We start from the raw sequence: 17,759 nt of genomic DNA, 5'->3' as shown, positions 1-17,759 counted from the left end.
GTCTCTGTGCTGGCTCTGAATAGGACGGAATGGAAGGCTCTTGCCGGAAGCAGACCGGCTGAGGGGATTACACAGATCTAGTGCCCTAACACTAATGCAAGTGGTGCAGAGGGATTGAAGCTGGAATTCCAGCCCACAGCCGGGGATAGCAGCCATTGGCAGCAAAGGGGCAGTACTGCTGTCTTGTGCATTGGAGTTTGCCATTCCCTTCAGCCACTCCCACTCTTCACCCGCAGCAAGCCAATTACTCTGATTTTCTGCAGGCTATGTGAGTTCCACAACTATAAGAGGGTACCAAAGATAAACACAGGTTTATAGTGGGAATCTGATGAAGTGTCTAAAGAAAAAATTACCAATGAGGGGAGGCGGATCCTAACTAAGTGAGGAAGATACATCTGGTTAAATTGACTGTATCGAGCACAATAGATGAATCATGATGTGATGGTATTATTGGAAAGGATGTTACTGATGGAGCTGTCAGCAAGTATTCTAATAGCAAGCCTTCAATTTCATGTTTATGGGGGTTTAACCACCAAAAAAACTCAAACATACGTAACAAGGAGGAATGTAGGAAATGTTCAGTATTGTGCTGTTCAAAAGAAAGAAAACTGTCCCTCTATGTGCACTGCAGCTGATAAAAATTGCCAGAATGATTTTTCTCCATTTACTGACGTTAAACATTGTAATAGTGTAATGTCCTTATGATTTTCTAAATCTCATCAATAAGGAGATTATCTGCTTATTTAATTATTGAATCTCTTGTGGCAGAGGAGTCATTACCACTAGCAGATCTAACTCATCCATATATTTCCCTCCCTAATTAAAGGGTCTTTGCAATTTCAAAATAAGTAAATCAAAAGTAAAAACAGCTAGAAACAAGGGCATAAAATGAAGCGCCAGATTTTCAATTGTTCAGCACCCACAAGCAGGACCATATTTTCAAAACAGCTCAGCTCTCATTTGGACACCTAAATTAGAGCTAGATTTCAACAGTGCTCAACTCTCAACTTTTTGGAAACTCTGCCCCAACCTATAGGTATATGTTCTAAGGCTGTTGTGGCTTGTAAAAGTCATCTACATGTCACTGCCCCATTACATTATAGTCAGCATCAGCTCCCCCTCAGTGGACTTATGATGGAAGTTTGGCATACAGTATCATTATAGTGATCATGACTGTTACTGATTCAGTAGTTCCTATCACTAAAGGGAGAGTATAATTTACATGGTAACCAAGTAAATCAAAGGGGATTTTTTTTTATCATAGTGCCACAGAATACAGCTAAAAGCTGACCCAAGGGCTACTGTCTGAGTTCCCTCACTGAGGGCCAGGTGTCTGCTCTGCTAACCAGAAAATGCAAAAGTGGGGCTTAGTCGTTTCAATACAAAATGAAGGGAAAACCCTAAAATCCTGTCCGGACAAGCCATAGCATGTATCCACACTGCAGAGTGGCTCTCTTGTCAACAAGTGTTGTCAACAGCACTTGTGTTTCAGCCTGTACCTGCTGACAGGCCAGCTAGCTTGGGTATAAAACACCACCACACTCGAGCTAGAGGTTTTTGTGTGTGGATGAAAGGCAGGCTGGGGATGACAAACAGTCAAGAGCCCAATGTGTGAGACCAAAGAATCCAGCCCAGATGCCAGTTGGAGCACCCCCACGGCAAGCAGCATTTGGCAGTGCATGCAAACCAAGAGGATGTACAAAAAATTCAGCTAATGAATGTTTTCTTTGCAGCACACAGCTGTGTAAATATTACCTCAATATCTCCTGCCACATCCCTCTCACTCTTAGACATTGTGTGTATAGTGATACAATGGAACTTAGCATTTTTGTATCCCACTGTTGTATCCTGACACACCTAGGCCATAACACATTTGAGCTCTTAGCCCTGCCTGTGAAAACAACAATGCCACATGATGCAGACTATGACCTCATTTTTCTAAAGACAGCTTTACTAAAACGTTCCAGGATCCTAATAATGGAACTAGGTCTATTAAAAGCTTAATCATATTTACAATTACTGCAGCAAGATTTGCATGACACCCACTTATTATACTGTGGTAGATGAAAAGGAGCTGAGCCAGGGCCATGCCCCATTTACAGCTGCAACCCAAGTTCATTTCTATTCAGATTAACCTACATGAGAAGCTGTGTTAAGTTATAGAAACTTTCCTCAAATCTGCTTTTAAGTCAATATTCATTTGAAGCTATTTGCCTTTCCTATTTTCTCTGTGGTTGTTATGGAGATAAAATTCTCTCTGTATGCATTATGTATCCTTTATACAATAGGACAGTGAAGCTGACATTTTTGCATCACTCACTCACCATTTCGAGACAGATGCTTGCACCATCATGGACATAAATAATGAAATACTTTACTATGCTTTTTGGCTGGACATAAGGGACCTGTTGATTATTGAGCAGCCTCAACTTCCACTCACTTCCCCTCTACACTATGTGCTAATTTTCGGCCAGTGGAGCTGCGTAAGTGCAGATCCAGTCACCCCTCCTCAGGCTCTGCGCTACCTCCCGTATTCCTCTCCATGATGATTTATTTAAGTGAAGGGAAGCTTCTGCTGTAATGTGACCTCTCCATACAAAGGTGGGCTGTGGGAAGCATGGCACAGACACCAGCTATGCTAGCTCTGCAACTGTTTGGGGACTCTCTCCTGTGCTATGGAATCCTCATCTGGGGAGATGCTGGTGATTTCTGCCCCTTTTATGCTGTGGTGTAAAGGAGTGGAATGGGGGGCAGTGGACTGGTGTTCCTCTGTTCAGATGGGACAGGAATGAATTTTCAGAATTCATCCTTTTTTTGGCCTCTTGCACTTTGGCTATCCATTGGCCTTTGCAGAGCAGCTTCTTAGGGATGAAAAACAATCTGTTATACTTTCAAAACGCCACAAACTAGCCTCAAATCCTTTTCAGACACTGTTTGCAACAAATAAATATTAACTACATAAACATGCTCGTCACCATTTATACTTTTGCCCTCCCTCAAGGTAACTTATTTAGATAGCTGTCTATGTGAATAGCTTTCATTATGAATAAAGCATAAAAGCCAGTGCATATCCACGAGAACTATTTTTCTATATTGAATACCTCTAACATAAAGGAAGATTGGATTTGACTGTTTTTGAACAATAACCATTTATTGTGGAGGATTTTCATCGAGTTTCATTTTCTATTTTGAAGAAACAAGATCCTTGTGTCAAGGTAACAAATGGGTCACATTAAATCATAACTAAAATAATGAGACTATCTGCCACATTGGTTTACAGAGACAAGGTGAGTGAGGTAGTATCTTTTACTGGACCAACTTCTATTGGTGAAAGAGACAAGTTCTTGAGCTTACAAAGAGCTCTGTGGTAAGCTCGAAAGCTTGTCTCTCTCACCATCAGAAACTGGTCCAATAAAAGATACTACCTCACTCACCTTCTCTCTCTAATATCCTGGGACTAACATGGCCACAACAACTGTGTAAACATTGGTTTTCCAACAACTTCAGACTGTCACACTTGCTTGAACCTAAACTGGGCCAAAAATTCAGTCCCAACATCAAACAAACATAACATTGAAAAGCCACCAGAAAAATACTCTGGGCAGGTTTCTGCTATGCACAGTTGCTGCTACACACCATAAAACTGGTGCATTTTGCCCCCATGCTGAGCTGCAGAGATCTTCTCCTCACAAGGCAATCCACTGACACAGAAGTTCTTATGCCAGTGCCAATCCACCTCCCTGTTGCTGGCATGGAACAGTGTATTCTAGTGTATAGAATAATGTGAGTGGTCAAGATGGCCTTTCACTACATCAATTTTCTGGTGTTTGGGAGTGCGGGGGCCTAGCAGAGAGTGTAAATTAGAGGAGCCTCAGCCAAAGGTGTCCGGTTCTGTATACAAAGGCAGCAGGATCACAATGTTGCTCAACTCCTGAAACTTCCTTTGCACATGCAGCCTGACTTGCTCTGTGTCCAGCACAATTGTAGCTGTGGTTCTGGCCCTCTGTGTTTATTCAGTGTTAATTCACCCACAAATCTCCATTTTTAAAATGATCATGAATCTCTTAACCTTAGCTCTAAATCCCAAAGTAATCACATAAGACCCTACCCATTAGACAATGAACAGAGATTATTCAGTTTCCTTGTACCACATCAAAACAGCAGCTTCCTTCCTCCCAGTGATTACAGTTGTGATTAACTGCAGGGTTCAAGGTGAAAAAATAATATGGTTCCAAGCATATATGGATTCCTCTAATCACCACAAAACACAGTGCAAGATATTTCAATTAGAGTATACCAACGTCACAAAATCAATTTCTTATCAGCCAAAAACACACATACCATAAAATTTTATTTTCAAAGCATAATCTCCAAATTAAATCTGTGTACCTAAAAAAATACACAGTACAAAAAACTAGTTCTTGGGTTCCCATATTCACAAATGGCACCGGCTTTGTGCTCTGTATTTAGAATACAATGTTTGGTTAGATTCTAATCTTCTTGGAGAATGTCATTATCTCTTTCCACGGCAAATAGAGGCCCAAAGTGTCAATTTCCTTCTTAAAGTCTTTTATCCATACAAGCTTTATACAGGGTTAGACATCCTGTCTGCCAGTAGCTCAGTTGGCAATTTTTCACAGTCATACACAGAAAAATTGTGTGCCGGCATATCATCCTAGATAAATTACACATTTCAGACGAGGCTTGTATGCACAACACCACCACCTCTGCCCAGTTCATACCAGGGAAAAAGTAAGAACAAGTCCTCTAATGTTAAACTAGATAAGTTATGCAATGGGGACACAATAAATTGAACAGACCAGGCCAGCCACGCATAGAGAAATAATTTACATACTTTATGGAAAACAGCAAGGTACCTGCACAAAAATTATATCATTCTCTTTCACATGTATAATTCTTTGGGATCCTACTAACACATTTTTTCTCAGCTCTCTGCTTAGCCACAAATACAACTGCAGTGACTAACAGTTGGCAAACTTTACTACTGTCTTAAGTCTAGGTACTGGATCTAAACATCTAAAGGTAATGGATATTATGCAAGCAATTCCTTCCCATTAAACCCCAGTGTACATTTTATCTTTTCAGAAAGTGTTAAGTCTTACAACCTAAGTAAAACAATAGCAATTTTACATTTCTTTACATTTTCTTGTTAGAAAGATAGTTTCATATTTTTATTCCAAATATTTTTCTAGGGAATATTATTGCATGTAAATTCAATTTCATACATATCTGTATACACACATAGGTGTATACTCACAATAATATACACACATTAATACATAGACACATGCTGGAAATACATACCTTCAGTTTATTTCAGACAAACAAGCTAGCTATACATATTTGTTACTTCTGGACCTTGGGACTGCTTTACTTTTGATACTAGAGATACCGGATATAAAATCATATCTCTGGTAGACACAAAGTAGAGCAGACTCTAAGATAATACATTTACAGCTTCTTAAATGAATTTCCCCACATCCTCTAAACATGTAATATGTTGATTGATTTTAGAGCCACAAAGCAGGATGAAAAGGATCTTTCTTAGAGAAAGGAAGTCAGCAACACTTGGCGAATGTTAAAGCACATTTTAAATTAAATGTGTAATCCATATTTGGATAATCAACTTGAAAGTTTAGGAACATTTCTGAGAAAGGGAAAATAACGCTTTTCTATCACATCAGCTACCCACCTTTTTTTTAGCTCTAGTCAGAGGCCACCAGAAGCAATTTAAAAGAGTAGGGATATGATTAAAGATGTGAAAAGAGGAAGTTTTGTTCCTTCTGGCCCATTCAGAAAGTTCACTTACTGAACTTTACTCATGTTCAAAGTATGATTTCAAATGAAATAAAATATAAATAAAACAAACAAAAGAGGATTTTTTTCAGTCATCTGAGATACATAACTTGTAGAACATGTAAAATCTCATAATTTCTTCACAGTAGGCTGTTTCATAGGACCTATTTCCATTTTAAATATGCACCCTAGCCAAGAAACAACATGCCAAATTATTTTCAATTTGTTCAAATCCATCTATCTACTGCTGTTTTGTTTGATGATGAAATAATGACAAATACAACTGTTTGGGCCCCAATAAGTATGTATGTAATAATAAATATTACTTAGTGCTCGTATAGTGCTTTTCATCCATAGATCTCGAAGTACTTTTTCTAAAGTGGGTAAGTAATTGTGATCCTGGGAGCCCCTTAATGCCAACTGGCAGAGTACCCAACATACTGAAAGTCATATCAGGTGTGACACTGTCCCCTGTTGTCATAATACGTATCAAAAAGATGTCTTGTAAGCAATCATACGTAAACTGGTGACATGCTGGTCCTGAAAATCACTGAGTGATGTATGTATGGGTTACATACAGGGAGTTATAGAGGTGTGCTGAGAAATATGTTCTTCAAATGTGGTTGAGCAGCAGTGCATACATTAAGCCTACCCTAGACAAAGGAATATGGTTTCCCCTTTCTGACCAGCCTGATAACAGGCAGAGGACAATTAAAGTACATTTACACACAAGGTAAACAACCTCATCAAGCTAACAAGCAGGGATAAGACAGTTTAACAATCATGCCAGGGGACAGAATCTGCATCCCAGGAAGCCCTGCTAGCCCTTGAGTCAGACACAATGGACTTTGGGTAATATCAGAAGAGGAAGAAGACGTTTTAGGAATCCATCACTTAGGGAACATGGGGAACAGCATCCTCTGAGCCTGTGAAAGCTGGACCTCCCGGCCAGGAGGGCTAGGGCTGCTGGTAAATTAATGTAAGTAAGAAAACTGCTTTAGACAAAAAGATTGTAACTTGCTAAAATTAAGTTTTAGTCTCTATAAAACATGTTTTGTTTTGTTTGTAACCATGACTGTCTCTTTTTCCTCTTGCTTCATATAATTGAGATCTCTGTTCTTTGTTAATAAACTTATTCTTAGTTTGACCATAAACTATCTCAGTGCCATTATATTGAATTACAGTGCGAGTTCTCAGCTAAGTTAACAAGCTGGTGTACACTCTGCTCTTTGGAGGTAGTGAACTTAATAATTTCTGAGTGTCTAGTGAGAGGGGACTGGACACTGCGGAGAGATGTCTCTGGGGACCTGGCTTCACTGATCATTGCCACGAAGGCAAGGTTTGACTGACAGAGTCTTGAGGACTATGCTGGTAAAGCAGATGGGCCACTGTGGCAGGGAGCTGACACAGTCTAATCTCCAGCAAAGCTCACTCCCGCTGAGACAGCGGGATAACACAGTGGCTGACAGTTCTGGGTCTCCTCAGCGGAGCATCCCAGTAATATTATCCTCATTTTCCATGTGGGAGAACTGAGGCACAGAATGGTGAAGTGATTTGTCAGAGGTCAACCTGCAAGTCAGTGGCAGAGCGAAGAACAGAACCATGTCCAGTAACTGACTCCATGTCCTATCCACTGTACCCCTCTGCCATTTGGTATGAGGACAGATATATGCACTTGGTTCTTTTTCAGCTAATCTATCATCTGGATCCTTGCAGACATGTGTCTTATCCTAAAATAATGAACCATAATCATATTTTAAAAAAACCTCATCCAATGAGTTGGATGACATACACTGAACAAAATTTTAAGATCCAGGCCGGCATCTTTGTTGGGATCCCACACAAGGGTTTTGCATTCCAATGTCCCTTTGCTTCCCTGCTAGCTCTGTTCTTGACAGATAGCACAGATAAAAAATAATATGAATCCTTAGTTACCTCATCCTGTTGGCGCCCAAGAAGAGCAAAGATGTGGAGGTACACTGTAGTGGGCTGGCTCACACCACATGCATATCCAAATCCACAATGAACACAGCATATCTTGGATTTTCTTCTGATGTCTCCAGTCAGCCACCTAGGATGTTAAGATTGGGTTGGCTGCTTGGGAGAGCTGATAAAATGAGTGCAGTGTTTTTTATTTTTGTTTTTGTTTTTTGTTTAGGCAGAAATGCAAATAAATACATACATTTGAAAAAATCAAGTTTTATGCAAAAGGTCATACTCAGCCCTGACAGCATCACTTTAAATAAGACACAACTAAATAATTTGTCTTTTAAAGTGTTGGCCTTTTAGACAGGTAAATATAGCATTGTCCATCAAAGAATGTCATGTTACAATTATTAATAAAGTAAGCCTCCCTCACCTTGGGAAAGGAAGTATGATTATTCCCATGTCACAGCTAGGAAAATGAAAAAATAACATGCCCAAGATCAGAGGCACAAAACATTTCAACAAATATATTTTTTTTCTATCCTGGATTTTCTTCTTCAGATTTTATATTGCTCATCCAGAATCACATATTTTCTTTAGAGAGGAGCCAATAAAACAGAAGCCTTGGTGACAGCTCATGTACAGAAACTCTTCAGAAGAAGTTGTGGCTGCCTAAATCAGCACCATGCCTACAACTGCCCTTTTTCCGGGAGGCAGAAATAGGCTTGGCCCAGCCGTCCTGGCATGCTTTGAGAATGCTCTGAGCATGTGTAACCCACACACCTCTTGGGTGTGTTGTTCTGTCCCATCTAGTGGCACCGAGACCACTTAGAGAGAGAGATTAATGAGTCTGCTCTACAGCCTTAGCGAAGAGTCAGTTGGCTTTTAGCTCATGCAGTAGAGGCTCATGCACTAAGCTCCAGAGGTCCCTGATTTGATCCTGCCCACCGACGACCGGGATCTGTTGGTGTTACAAGTGGCGGCTCTTCTGGGATTTCAACTGGGAAGTCTCTGAAGCTTGGGATGCGCTTCCTCAGCTAAGGGAAGTATGTAACCCACACACCTCCTAGGTGTGGTGTTCTGTCCCATCTAGTGGCACCGAGACCACTTAGAGAGAGAGATTAATGAGTCTGCTCTACAGTCTTAGCTAAGCTCCAGTTGGCTTTTGGCTCATGCACTAAGCTCCAGAGGTCCCGGGTCCGACCCCACCCGCTGACGACCAGGGTCTGTCAGCATTACACACGCTCAGTATGCCTCAAGTTTGCTAATGAAGCTGTTAGTCCATGTGGAGGAGAGGACTGGACACAGGAGTTAAAGTGCTCATAACCCCTTGGGACTCTTTCACAACTCCATGTTGCAGAACTGTGCTTCAGGTCAGCCTTTCCAGCCTCCTGATCTGCAAGAAGGATTGACTTTCCTAGGTCAGCAAATTTCAGAAGATCCCTTACATTATTTACTACATAAAGTACAGAATTTTAATAGAAGCACAAAGAAAACTTGAACTCATATCTGTGTGCTATACCATATACCAAAGTCAGGCACCTTATTCACAAGACTATGCACACACTTCACTCAGCTAGCCCCTTCTCCCTGAATGATGATCAGTCTCCCAGGAGGACCCTACCTAATAATATGAATGTCAAAGTCAGCCAATATTAATGTAAAGAAAAAAATTAAATTGCTTTCAATAGAAGCTAGGGTTTGAGTACAATGTGTCGGTACCAAGCTTTTCATTACTTCAGATCTTCATGAACAACGGACTGAGGACTTAATACTGCAAACTCCTAGTCAAGTGAGCAGTTCTTGCCCATTGACCTCAGCATAACTATTCTTGTGAGGAATAGTTTGTAGGCTTGGGACTTTATTTCACTTTCATCTTATTTATAGCTAAGAAAGCCTGAGCTGCTGTGACAATGATGAGGAGGTGTAGTACCCAAATGGTGGCCTACAGATAGTACATGAGCTTACAGAGGTCAGGAGTACACACAATGCTTCTGGGAACCCAGGGTGAGTACACTCAGTGATAGCCCCTATTATATTTGTACAATTTCCTTCTTCACAGACCCACAGCCTCTGGCCAGTGCACAGGAAGTGTAGACTACTCTGAGTTGCATGCATGGATGTCAGCAATGGTGCCTCCTATCTTTGCACTACTAGGACATGATCAACCACATGGCCTGTATCCTGCATTGAGGGATGATGGAGCAAAAGGGTTTAATAGATTTCAAGGCCAGAAGAGACCATTAGATGATCTAATCTGATCTTCTGCATAACACAGGCAAAAGAATTTTGCCCCATTAACCATGTATTGAGCCTGATAACATGTGTCTAACTAACGCATATCATCTCCCAACTCCTCTGCACTATGCTAAAGCTGCTGTAATTTGGCCTTTATGGTTTCTGGTTACTGATACCAGTGAGATGGATTTAGAAGTGGGTGGACTGGATCTTTTATGTCAGTGGTTTTGGGTTTTTTGGTAAACATAGAAGTAAAAGCTTTGTGATATTTGATGTGTATCTGCTGCTAACAACAAAATTTATCCTTTGCTGGGCCAGCATTTAGACTAGACTGTTTGCTGCTAAAGACCATCTTTTTATAGAATAAAAATGACTAGAGACAGTGGTTTTATAGGGTCATGTTACTTTATAAGGAAAAATCTCTCTGGAACCCATACACCTATACCATTTAATGACCATAGGGACACTGATGAATCAAAATGAATTCAGTGACTGCCATGAAGGCTGGATGGTAGAATATGACAACATCACATTAGGGTAATACCTGGTATCTTGCAGGAAAGATCATCTTCAGAGTTGGCTAAAGCCATAAAGCCAACACCGTGCCTCTCAATAAAATGAGACACATTAATAATATATATACATTTGGATTTCCAGTAGGCTTTCAATTTGATTTAGCTGAATTTAGGTAAATTACCAACAATCAAACAGGGCTTCTGTATTTTGGTATAAAATTTTACTTTACACTGTGATTCTAGGAAACTGATAAATATTACTCTATTGCATATTGAACAGAGAGACACGACAGCTTTTCAGAGCCCTGTGTCCTACTAAAGTTTAAAGTTGTCTTGATGGCATCATTTCCTTCCCGCTATGTCTGAAAAAACTGCATCTACTTTACAAATAAGATTGATTCATCTTTTAGAAGGCTAATTGTCAATGGACATTTAAAAGGAAATCTGGAGGGATATTGTGTTCCTATTTTTCCTGCCTGCACGCTTGGAACAAACAGCACTGCTTCATTTTCCTGCCATATTTTAGAAAGTTAAAGTAAACACGGTGATCACACTGTTTACTTTAATTTTCTGCAGTGTGCCAACAAAGCCGCAAATTGGCAGTCAGCATGCAAGAGGCAGCCAGTGTTGAAATGATAGAGTTGCTTGAGAAAGCTTAAATGGTGCCAGGCCATTTTTCTCTGTTTCAGAAATAAAAGATTGACTTCACTTAAGCTTCACTTCCACACTCTGCTTTTCTCCAAAAGTCTGAAAGTTTTTTGGAATGGAGGAAGTCAGGATTACAAGCAACATGTAATTTACATGGCCAGTTCAGTTCTCTGTAGCTTGTAAGGATGTTTTGTGTACAAAAGAAAAAGGTCACCCTTTTTATATAAAGAAAAGGATTTATGAAAGTGGTAGATATATTCTATTTATTTGTGCAAAATCCACAGAAATCTTGCATGAAAGGAAGTTAATTCTCTGATAAATCAGTCCTATTTGGTTATATTTTCACCATAATGCTAGCTTCATGCTTTACCTTGTTAGCTGTGCAAGTTCAATTACAGATGTCAGGAAATATGCAGGCCACATGCATTATATTCAAATATACAACCAGATGCAATATATTCAAAATATACTCCCACTATTATATATGCCTCCAAACCGAGCCCTAGAAGGCAAATGGTTGCATTCTGTAAGGTCATTCTCTCTGTGTCATATTATAAATAGAGAGTTAGGGACATAGATCTTTTACAAGAAATAAGAGAAATGTAAGGTTATTTTGCAGCAAGGAAGTGTAAAGTTTGAAAAAGTGACTCATCTGTAGCTTTCTGGAGGATTATATGCAGACAGAATTTATCACGGGGTAAATTATAATGCTAATACATAAAAGATGCCAGTTCCTGCAAACAGTCATTCCCATAGCTATGCTCACTCCTACACATATTCCCACTGAAGACAATGGGACTAGGCACGGAAGTAACTGTTTGCAGGATTGGATGAAAGCATGCTTCCTGAAGGTCCAAAACATGACCTAATTGAAAACGCCTGAAGTCTGGTGGGAAAAAATCCACACGGTTCTAAAAGGATAATTATTTTAAAATCCATGATTTTGACACCAGGAAATTAAATTCATATATATATGTGTATCTCTATCTAGACACAGTGAGTCCAATAATTTTGTGTGCTCTGCAGTCACTTAGCCAGCTGGCAAAGAGAGGACAAGTTAACTAACAAACCCCATTCCCTAAGGTATGCTGACATCAGTGATTCATGATTGATCAATGATAGTGCTGGGAAATAAGTAACAGGACTATATTGCCTTGTGCTCCACAATAAACTCAGAGGGAAATGTCTAAGTGCATCACATTGAAAAGACAGACTTGGCACGGAAATAATTTTTACAAGTACTTAAAAGGTGTTACAAGCAACTGAGTGTAAAGAGACAAATTAAAACCACTTAGAAATAATTGAAAGTGTCCCTTTAAATAAAGAGGGACAGTTTTATATAAACTGACTTGGAATTAAACTGACAACGGGTGTGTTTTGATGTTAAAAGCATTTTACAGAGAGAAAATCATATCATGAAGACAAAAATGGAGCTTGAACTTCTTTTTCAAAAGAAAGAGCTACTGTGGTTTGGTTGGTTATCAGCGAAAAGATGCAATACAGAGTAGAAGATAGGCTTACGCAGTGCAACATTATTCATGTTAATGACAGTAATTATGACTGTTACAACCTTTCTAAATAACAAAAATTCTTACATAATGACATTATATGCACTATTTAGAAAAAAATGCTTATGTTAATGCATGATTGATGGTCTTCTTTGAAGGTGACTGAATTATCATCATAAAAGCCTAAAATTATTAATTGAAGAGACATGTGTAGCTTGCTGTGCTGCATGCTCTGTCTAGAACAACAAGATCTAATATATCATTAAACAACTGCAGCTTTGCTCTACTTTTTTTAGCTTTAAGCTAATTACGATGGGGTGTAGCCTGACTACATTTTTAATCCTTTTTAGAGCTATCCAATTAAATTGAACCTGTTTATGCTATTAGACGAATACATACAGTGTTGACAATGTTCTGCATAACACAGCCTCTCTTTCAGAAAGAACATCCCACATATGAACTGCGCTATTAAGCTGGAGGGTAAGTGACTTTGGTGATTTTAGAGGTAGTTTGTTATAGAAACTGTTGGTCTCACCTAACTGAGGCCTCTAAGGGGATGTCTACAGAGCAAAGAAAAACCCACGCTGGTCCATGCCAACCGACTCGGGCTCACAGGGCTCAGGCTGTGGGGCTGTTTCATAGCTGGGTAGACTTCCAGGCTTGGGCTGGAGCCCGGGCTGTAGGACCACGTAATGGGAGGATCCCAGAGCTCAGGCTCCAGCCAGAGACTGAAAGTGTCCATAGGAATGAAGCAGCCCTGCAACCCGAGGCCCACAAGCCTGAGACGGCTGGCACGGGCCAGTCCCAGGATTTTCTTTGCTGTGTAGACACACCCTAACAGTCTTGATTTCACCGTGATGCACCATGAATGGGCCTGGAAGCTGCCTTGCTTGAACACTTTTAGGAATTTGGTTTGAAGGATTGAGCTTCCTGACACTTAGCATAACTCTATACAGCTAATCAAGCCTGAGGCTTTGAGAATGACTGATACTTTTGTCTTAAACTGGTGTAAATGGTAACCAATAAGTGTCTCTAAGTCTTTGGGGGGGGTGTTAAAATAAACAAAATATAAACATTAAAAATATCTCAGACCTTGGGGAGGAAGGATAGTGAAAGAGGAGATAGTGATCTTTGCTGTGAATTTAATTGCTGACTCGTAATTGCTCCTCACTGAAAAAATATCCTAGTGACATGATAATGGGGTAGAAGGAAATGTGAGTTGCAAATAATATTAATTGAAATTCTTGGATTTTTTTCATTGAATAATTATTCACAAATAGAGATTTTGATTCTGCAAACGTATTCAACATTGCAATCAATTCGATTAACTGGTCTAGTGGATAGATCATTGGACTGGGATTCAGGTGACCTGGGTTTTTTGTCACTACAGTTTTTCATTAATTGATCAGGTATATTTACACTTAAACATTCCCTAGACACATGCAGGGAAGGCAGCTTTCCCAGGCAAGCACCTTCAAGTCCTATGCTTTCATAAAAAGAAAGTAAATTTCTAGCCTTTAGGTTTATAAACCTGAATCAAGGGCTCCCAAGTGCAGAGATGTTTTCTTTATTTTTCTCACAGCTAGCTCCGTGCCTTTGTTTCTGCTCAGAGCTTTGCCAAGGTGCACTAGGGGAAGCTCTGACCAGGGTCCGGTTACAGTTCATGACTGCTGTTAAAGACGTAGTGAGCAGCAGTGAAAACTGACAAGAACCAGGTCACAGTGCTGCAGCTGGGCATAGCCTGACAAGCAGCTGGAGCAGCAGAGGCAGACCCTACAGCTATTCACTGCAAAGGGCAACTCACAAATGAAGGCTGGGGGAGAGGAAGAGTATAGAGACCTCACTTACATCAGCCTGGAAGCAGAGAGATGGATAGAGTAGCAGGACCTCCCTTTCTCTCCGCATATGTTCCAGAAGCCCAGAATGCTGAGAGTAGAGATTGGGATGGGAGAGGGGAACAGAGAGAAAGAGAAATTCCTTAGCCCTTCCAGCAGCCAGAGGGATATGACCGGAGATGAGGGAAGCTTCAAAGTAATCAGATACCTATCAGATACCTATGAAAGATGGAGTCCCCCAGGGACAGATTCCTGTTAGGAATCCCAGCTTACTTCCCTTTCCAGCAGCTGGGGTGAAAGGGGGAACATTGGCTTATCAGTTATTAATATTAGGTGTCTAGAAAAGTTGAAAAGCCTTATGTGCAAGAGAATTGGTGTGAAGGAGTATGGAAGTGGCAGTATTGCCTATCCAAGCTTCAAAAATACTGAGTCAGGCCCCTCCAAAGTCATGTCATCCTCTTAAAATCCATGAGATTAGTTTGACATAATGTATTTAGGACTCCTTTTATTTGTCTTCTGTTTTACTAGTCTTTAGGGTTCACTTTTTCAAGCTTTTCTCCACAGAAAGTTTTTTTTTTATTAAAGTTGAGACTCTCACTTAGTCACAGGGCTCCAGGATCTGGGGCTTTAGGAAAAACATCAGATATTATGAGAGTTGGTTGGTAGCACTGAGGTGGGCAACAGTGGAAAAAGGCAGACAATCAATGTAGAACTTGTGGCACCTTAGAGACTAACAAATTTATTTGAGCATAAGCTTTCGTGAGCTACAGCTCACTTCATCGCATGCTTATGCTCAAATAAATTTGTTAGTCTCTAAGGTGCCACAAGTCCTCCTTTTCTTTTTGTGGATACAGACTAACATGGCGGCTACTCTGAAACCAATCAATGTAGATGATCTATATAACTATTCTTTCCCATAAATTGTGTACTTCTATTCTTGTAATCTTTCCAGAGGGGTGGGGGAAGAGGAGGAAATAAGAACAAATAGCTGACAGTAACTTGGGGAAAATATATAATTATCTATCATAGGAAAGAAAAGACAAAGTGGAACGAAGTGCAACAGGGAAAGCAGGTCTAATAAAACAAGAGAGATGTAATATGGTAAATTATATTAGAATATTAGATAGAAAGTTGATTGACAAGTTGCAATAAAATACAGTACCCACTATTACTTTAAATGACCAGGGATAGCACTTCAGTTTTTTAGCCTTGGTAGCATGTCAGCATAAGTATTATTCTGGTTATAAATTTAGTCCTCAATAGGTACTGGGTATATTTTTCATGCCCTGTAGCAATGTACGTAGGTAAAATATGTTTACCGTGACAGAAATGTATGCCATTTCCTGTGAATCCTGGGGAGCAATAGCAGCCTTGCACTCCACCCTTAACTTCACACTCCGCATCTTTATGGCACGTCATGCTGCAGTTCGGAGAAGTGTAGCCATAGTCCAGCAGACTGGACACAAACACTGAAACAAATGTAAACCATGTTTGTTTGTTTCTAAAATGCATACTGAATTCTAAAATCAGATATGGGCAGGACATACCAAGCCAACTGGGGGCGTTCCAGCAACCAGACACGTAGACGAACACAATATGTTAGGGAAGAGCCAGCACAGCTTTTATAAAGGGAAATCATGTCTCACCAATCTATTAGAATTCTTAGAGAGAATTCTAAATCCAAACATGTGGACAAGGGTAATCCAGTGGATATAGTGTACCTGGATTTTCAGAAAGCCTTTGATAAGGTCCCTCACCAAAGGCTCTTTAGCAAAATGGGCAATAATGGGATAAGAGGGAAGGTCCTCTTATGGATGAGTAACTGGTTAAAAGATAGGAAACAAAAGGGTAGGAATAAATGGTCAGCTTTCACATTGGAGAGAGGTCCCCAAAGATCTATACTGGGACTAGTGCTGTTCAACAAATTCATAAACGATCTGGAAAACAAGGTAAACAGTGAGGTGCCCAAGTTTGAAGATGATACAAATTACTGAAGATATCTAAGTTCAAAGCTGACTGTGAGGAATTACAAAGGGATGGTACAAAACTGGGTGACCGGGTAATAAAATAGCAGATGACATTCAATGTTGATAAATGCAAAGGGATGCACATTGGAAAACATAATCCCAACTATACATATAAAATGATGGGGTCTAAATTAGCAGTTCCCATTCAAGAAAGTGGTCTTGGAGTCATCGTGGATAGTTTTCTGAAAACATCTGCTCAATGTGCAGCAGCAGTCAAAAAAGCTAACAATGATAGGAACCATTAGGAAAGGGATAGATCATAAAGCAGAAAAAATCATAATGCCACTATATAAATCCATGCTATGCCCACACCTGGAATACTATGTGCAGTTCTGGTTGCCCCATCTCAAAAAAGATATATTAGAAATGGAAAAGGTACAGAGAAGGCAAAAAAAAAAAAATGATTAGGGTCCTGAACAGCTCCTGTAAAAGGAGAGATTAAAAAGAGTAGGACCTGTTCAGCATAGAAAAGATATGATTTAGGGGGCATATGATAGAGTTCTATAAAATCATGAGTGTCATGAAGAAAGTAAATAAGGAAGTGTTATTTACCCCTTCATATAACACAAAAACCAGGGATCACTCAATGAAATTAATAGGCAGCAGGTATAAAACAAACATAAGGAACTACTTCTTCTCTCAATGCACAGTCAACCTGTGGAACTCATTGCCAGGGGATGTTGTGAAGGCCAAAATTAGTATAACTGGGTTCAAAAAAGAATTAATTAATTTCAGGGAGGATAGGTCCATCAATGGCTATTATCCAAGATGGTCAGGGACACAATCCCATGCTCTGGATGTTCCTAAACCTCCGACTACCAGAAGCTGGAACTGGAAAACAGGGGATGTATCACTCAATAAATTGTCCTGTTCTGTTCACTCCCTCTGAAGCACTTTGTACAAGCTACTGTCAGAAGACAGGACATGGGACTAGATAGAGCATTGGTCCAACCCAATATGGCCATTCTTAGTTTTTATGTAAACATTAAAGAGTATGGTATCACTGAAGTGGTACAAAGGATTGAAGCTCCAGTCCTGTAAAAACGTACTCAATGAGACTTCTTACATAGTCAAAATTCAGTACACATTTAAGCCTTTGGAGTATTGGAACCTGTGTTCAACAAGCTTAAAATGATGATCAACATAAAACGTACATAGTGGAGTGGGAAAAACCTTTGAAAGGTTTTCAAAGCTTTCTACTCCTTCCCATTGAAGAGGCAGATACTTGCCTTTGTATCCAGAATT

At 39.9% G+C, this 17,759-nt stretch overlaps 1 protein-coding gene across 7 annotated transcripts in view; it reads right to left on the bottom strand.

The window, feature by feature from the left end:
- ADGRL4 (adhesion G protein-coupled receptor L4) overlaps positions 1–17,759 on the bottom strand; it is a 189,161-nt gene that overhangs the window by 79,804 nt on the left and 91,598 nt on the right. For 4 of the 7 annotated variants that reach the window (XM_084636588.1, XM_084636589.1, XM_084636587.1 and 1 more), the window contains one exon: positions 15,807–15,956. The exons of the other annotated variants lie outside the window; for them this stretch is intronic. In XM_084636588.1, the coding sequence (XP_084492714.1) occupies positions 15,807–15,906 (100 nt within the window). In that variant the 5' untranslated portion in view covers positions 15,907–15,956. The remainder of the gene's footprint in view (positions 1–15,806; positions 15,957–17,759) is intronic. 7 annotated transcript variants of the gene reach the window in all.

Source organism: Lepidochelys olivacea (assembly GCF_965140295.1).
Source record: "Lepidochelys olivacea isolate rLepOli2 genome assembly, chromosome: 8".
Lineage (NCBI taxonomy): Eukaryota > Metazoa > Chordata > Testudines > Cheloniidae > Lepidochelys > Lepidochelys olivacea.
Note: the sequence above shows the minus strand (reverse complement) of the source record. Positions and strands in the feature narration are given on the sequence as shown.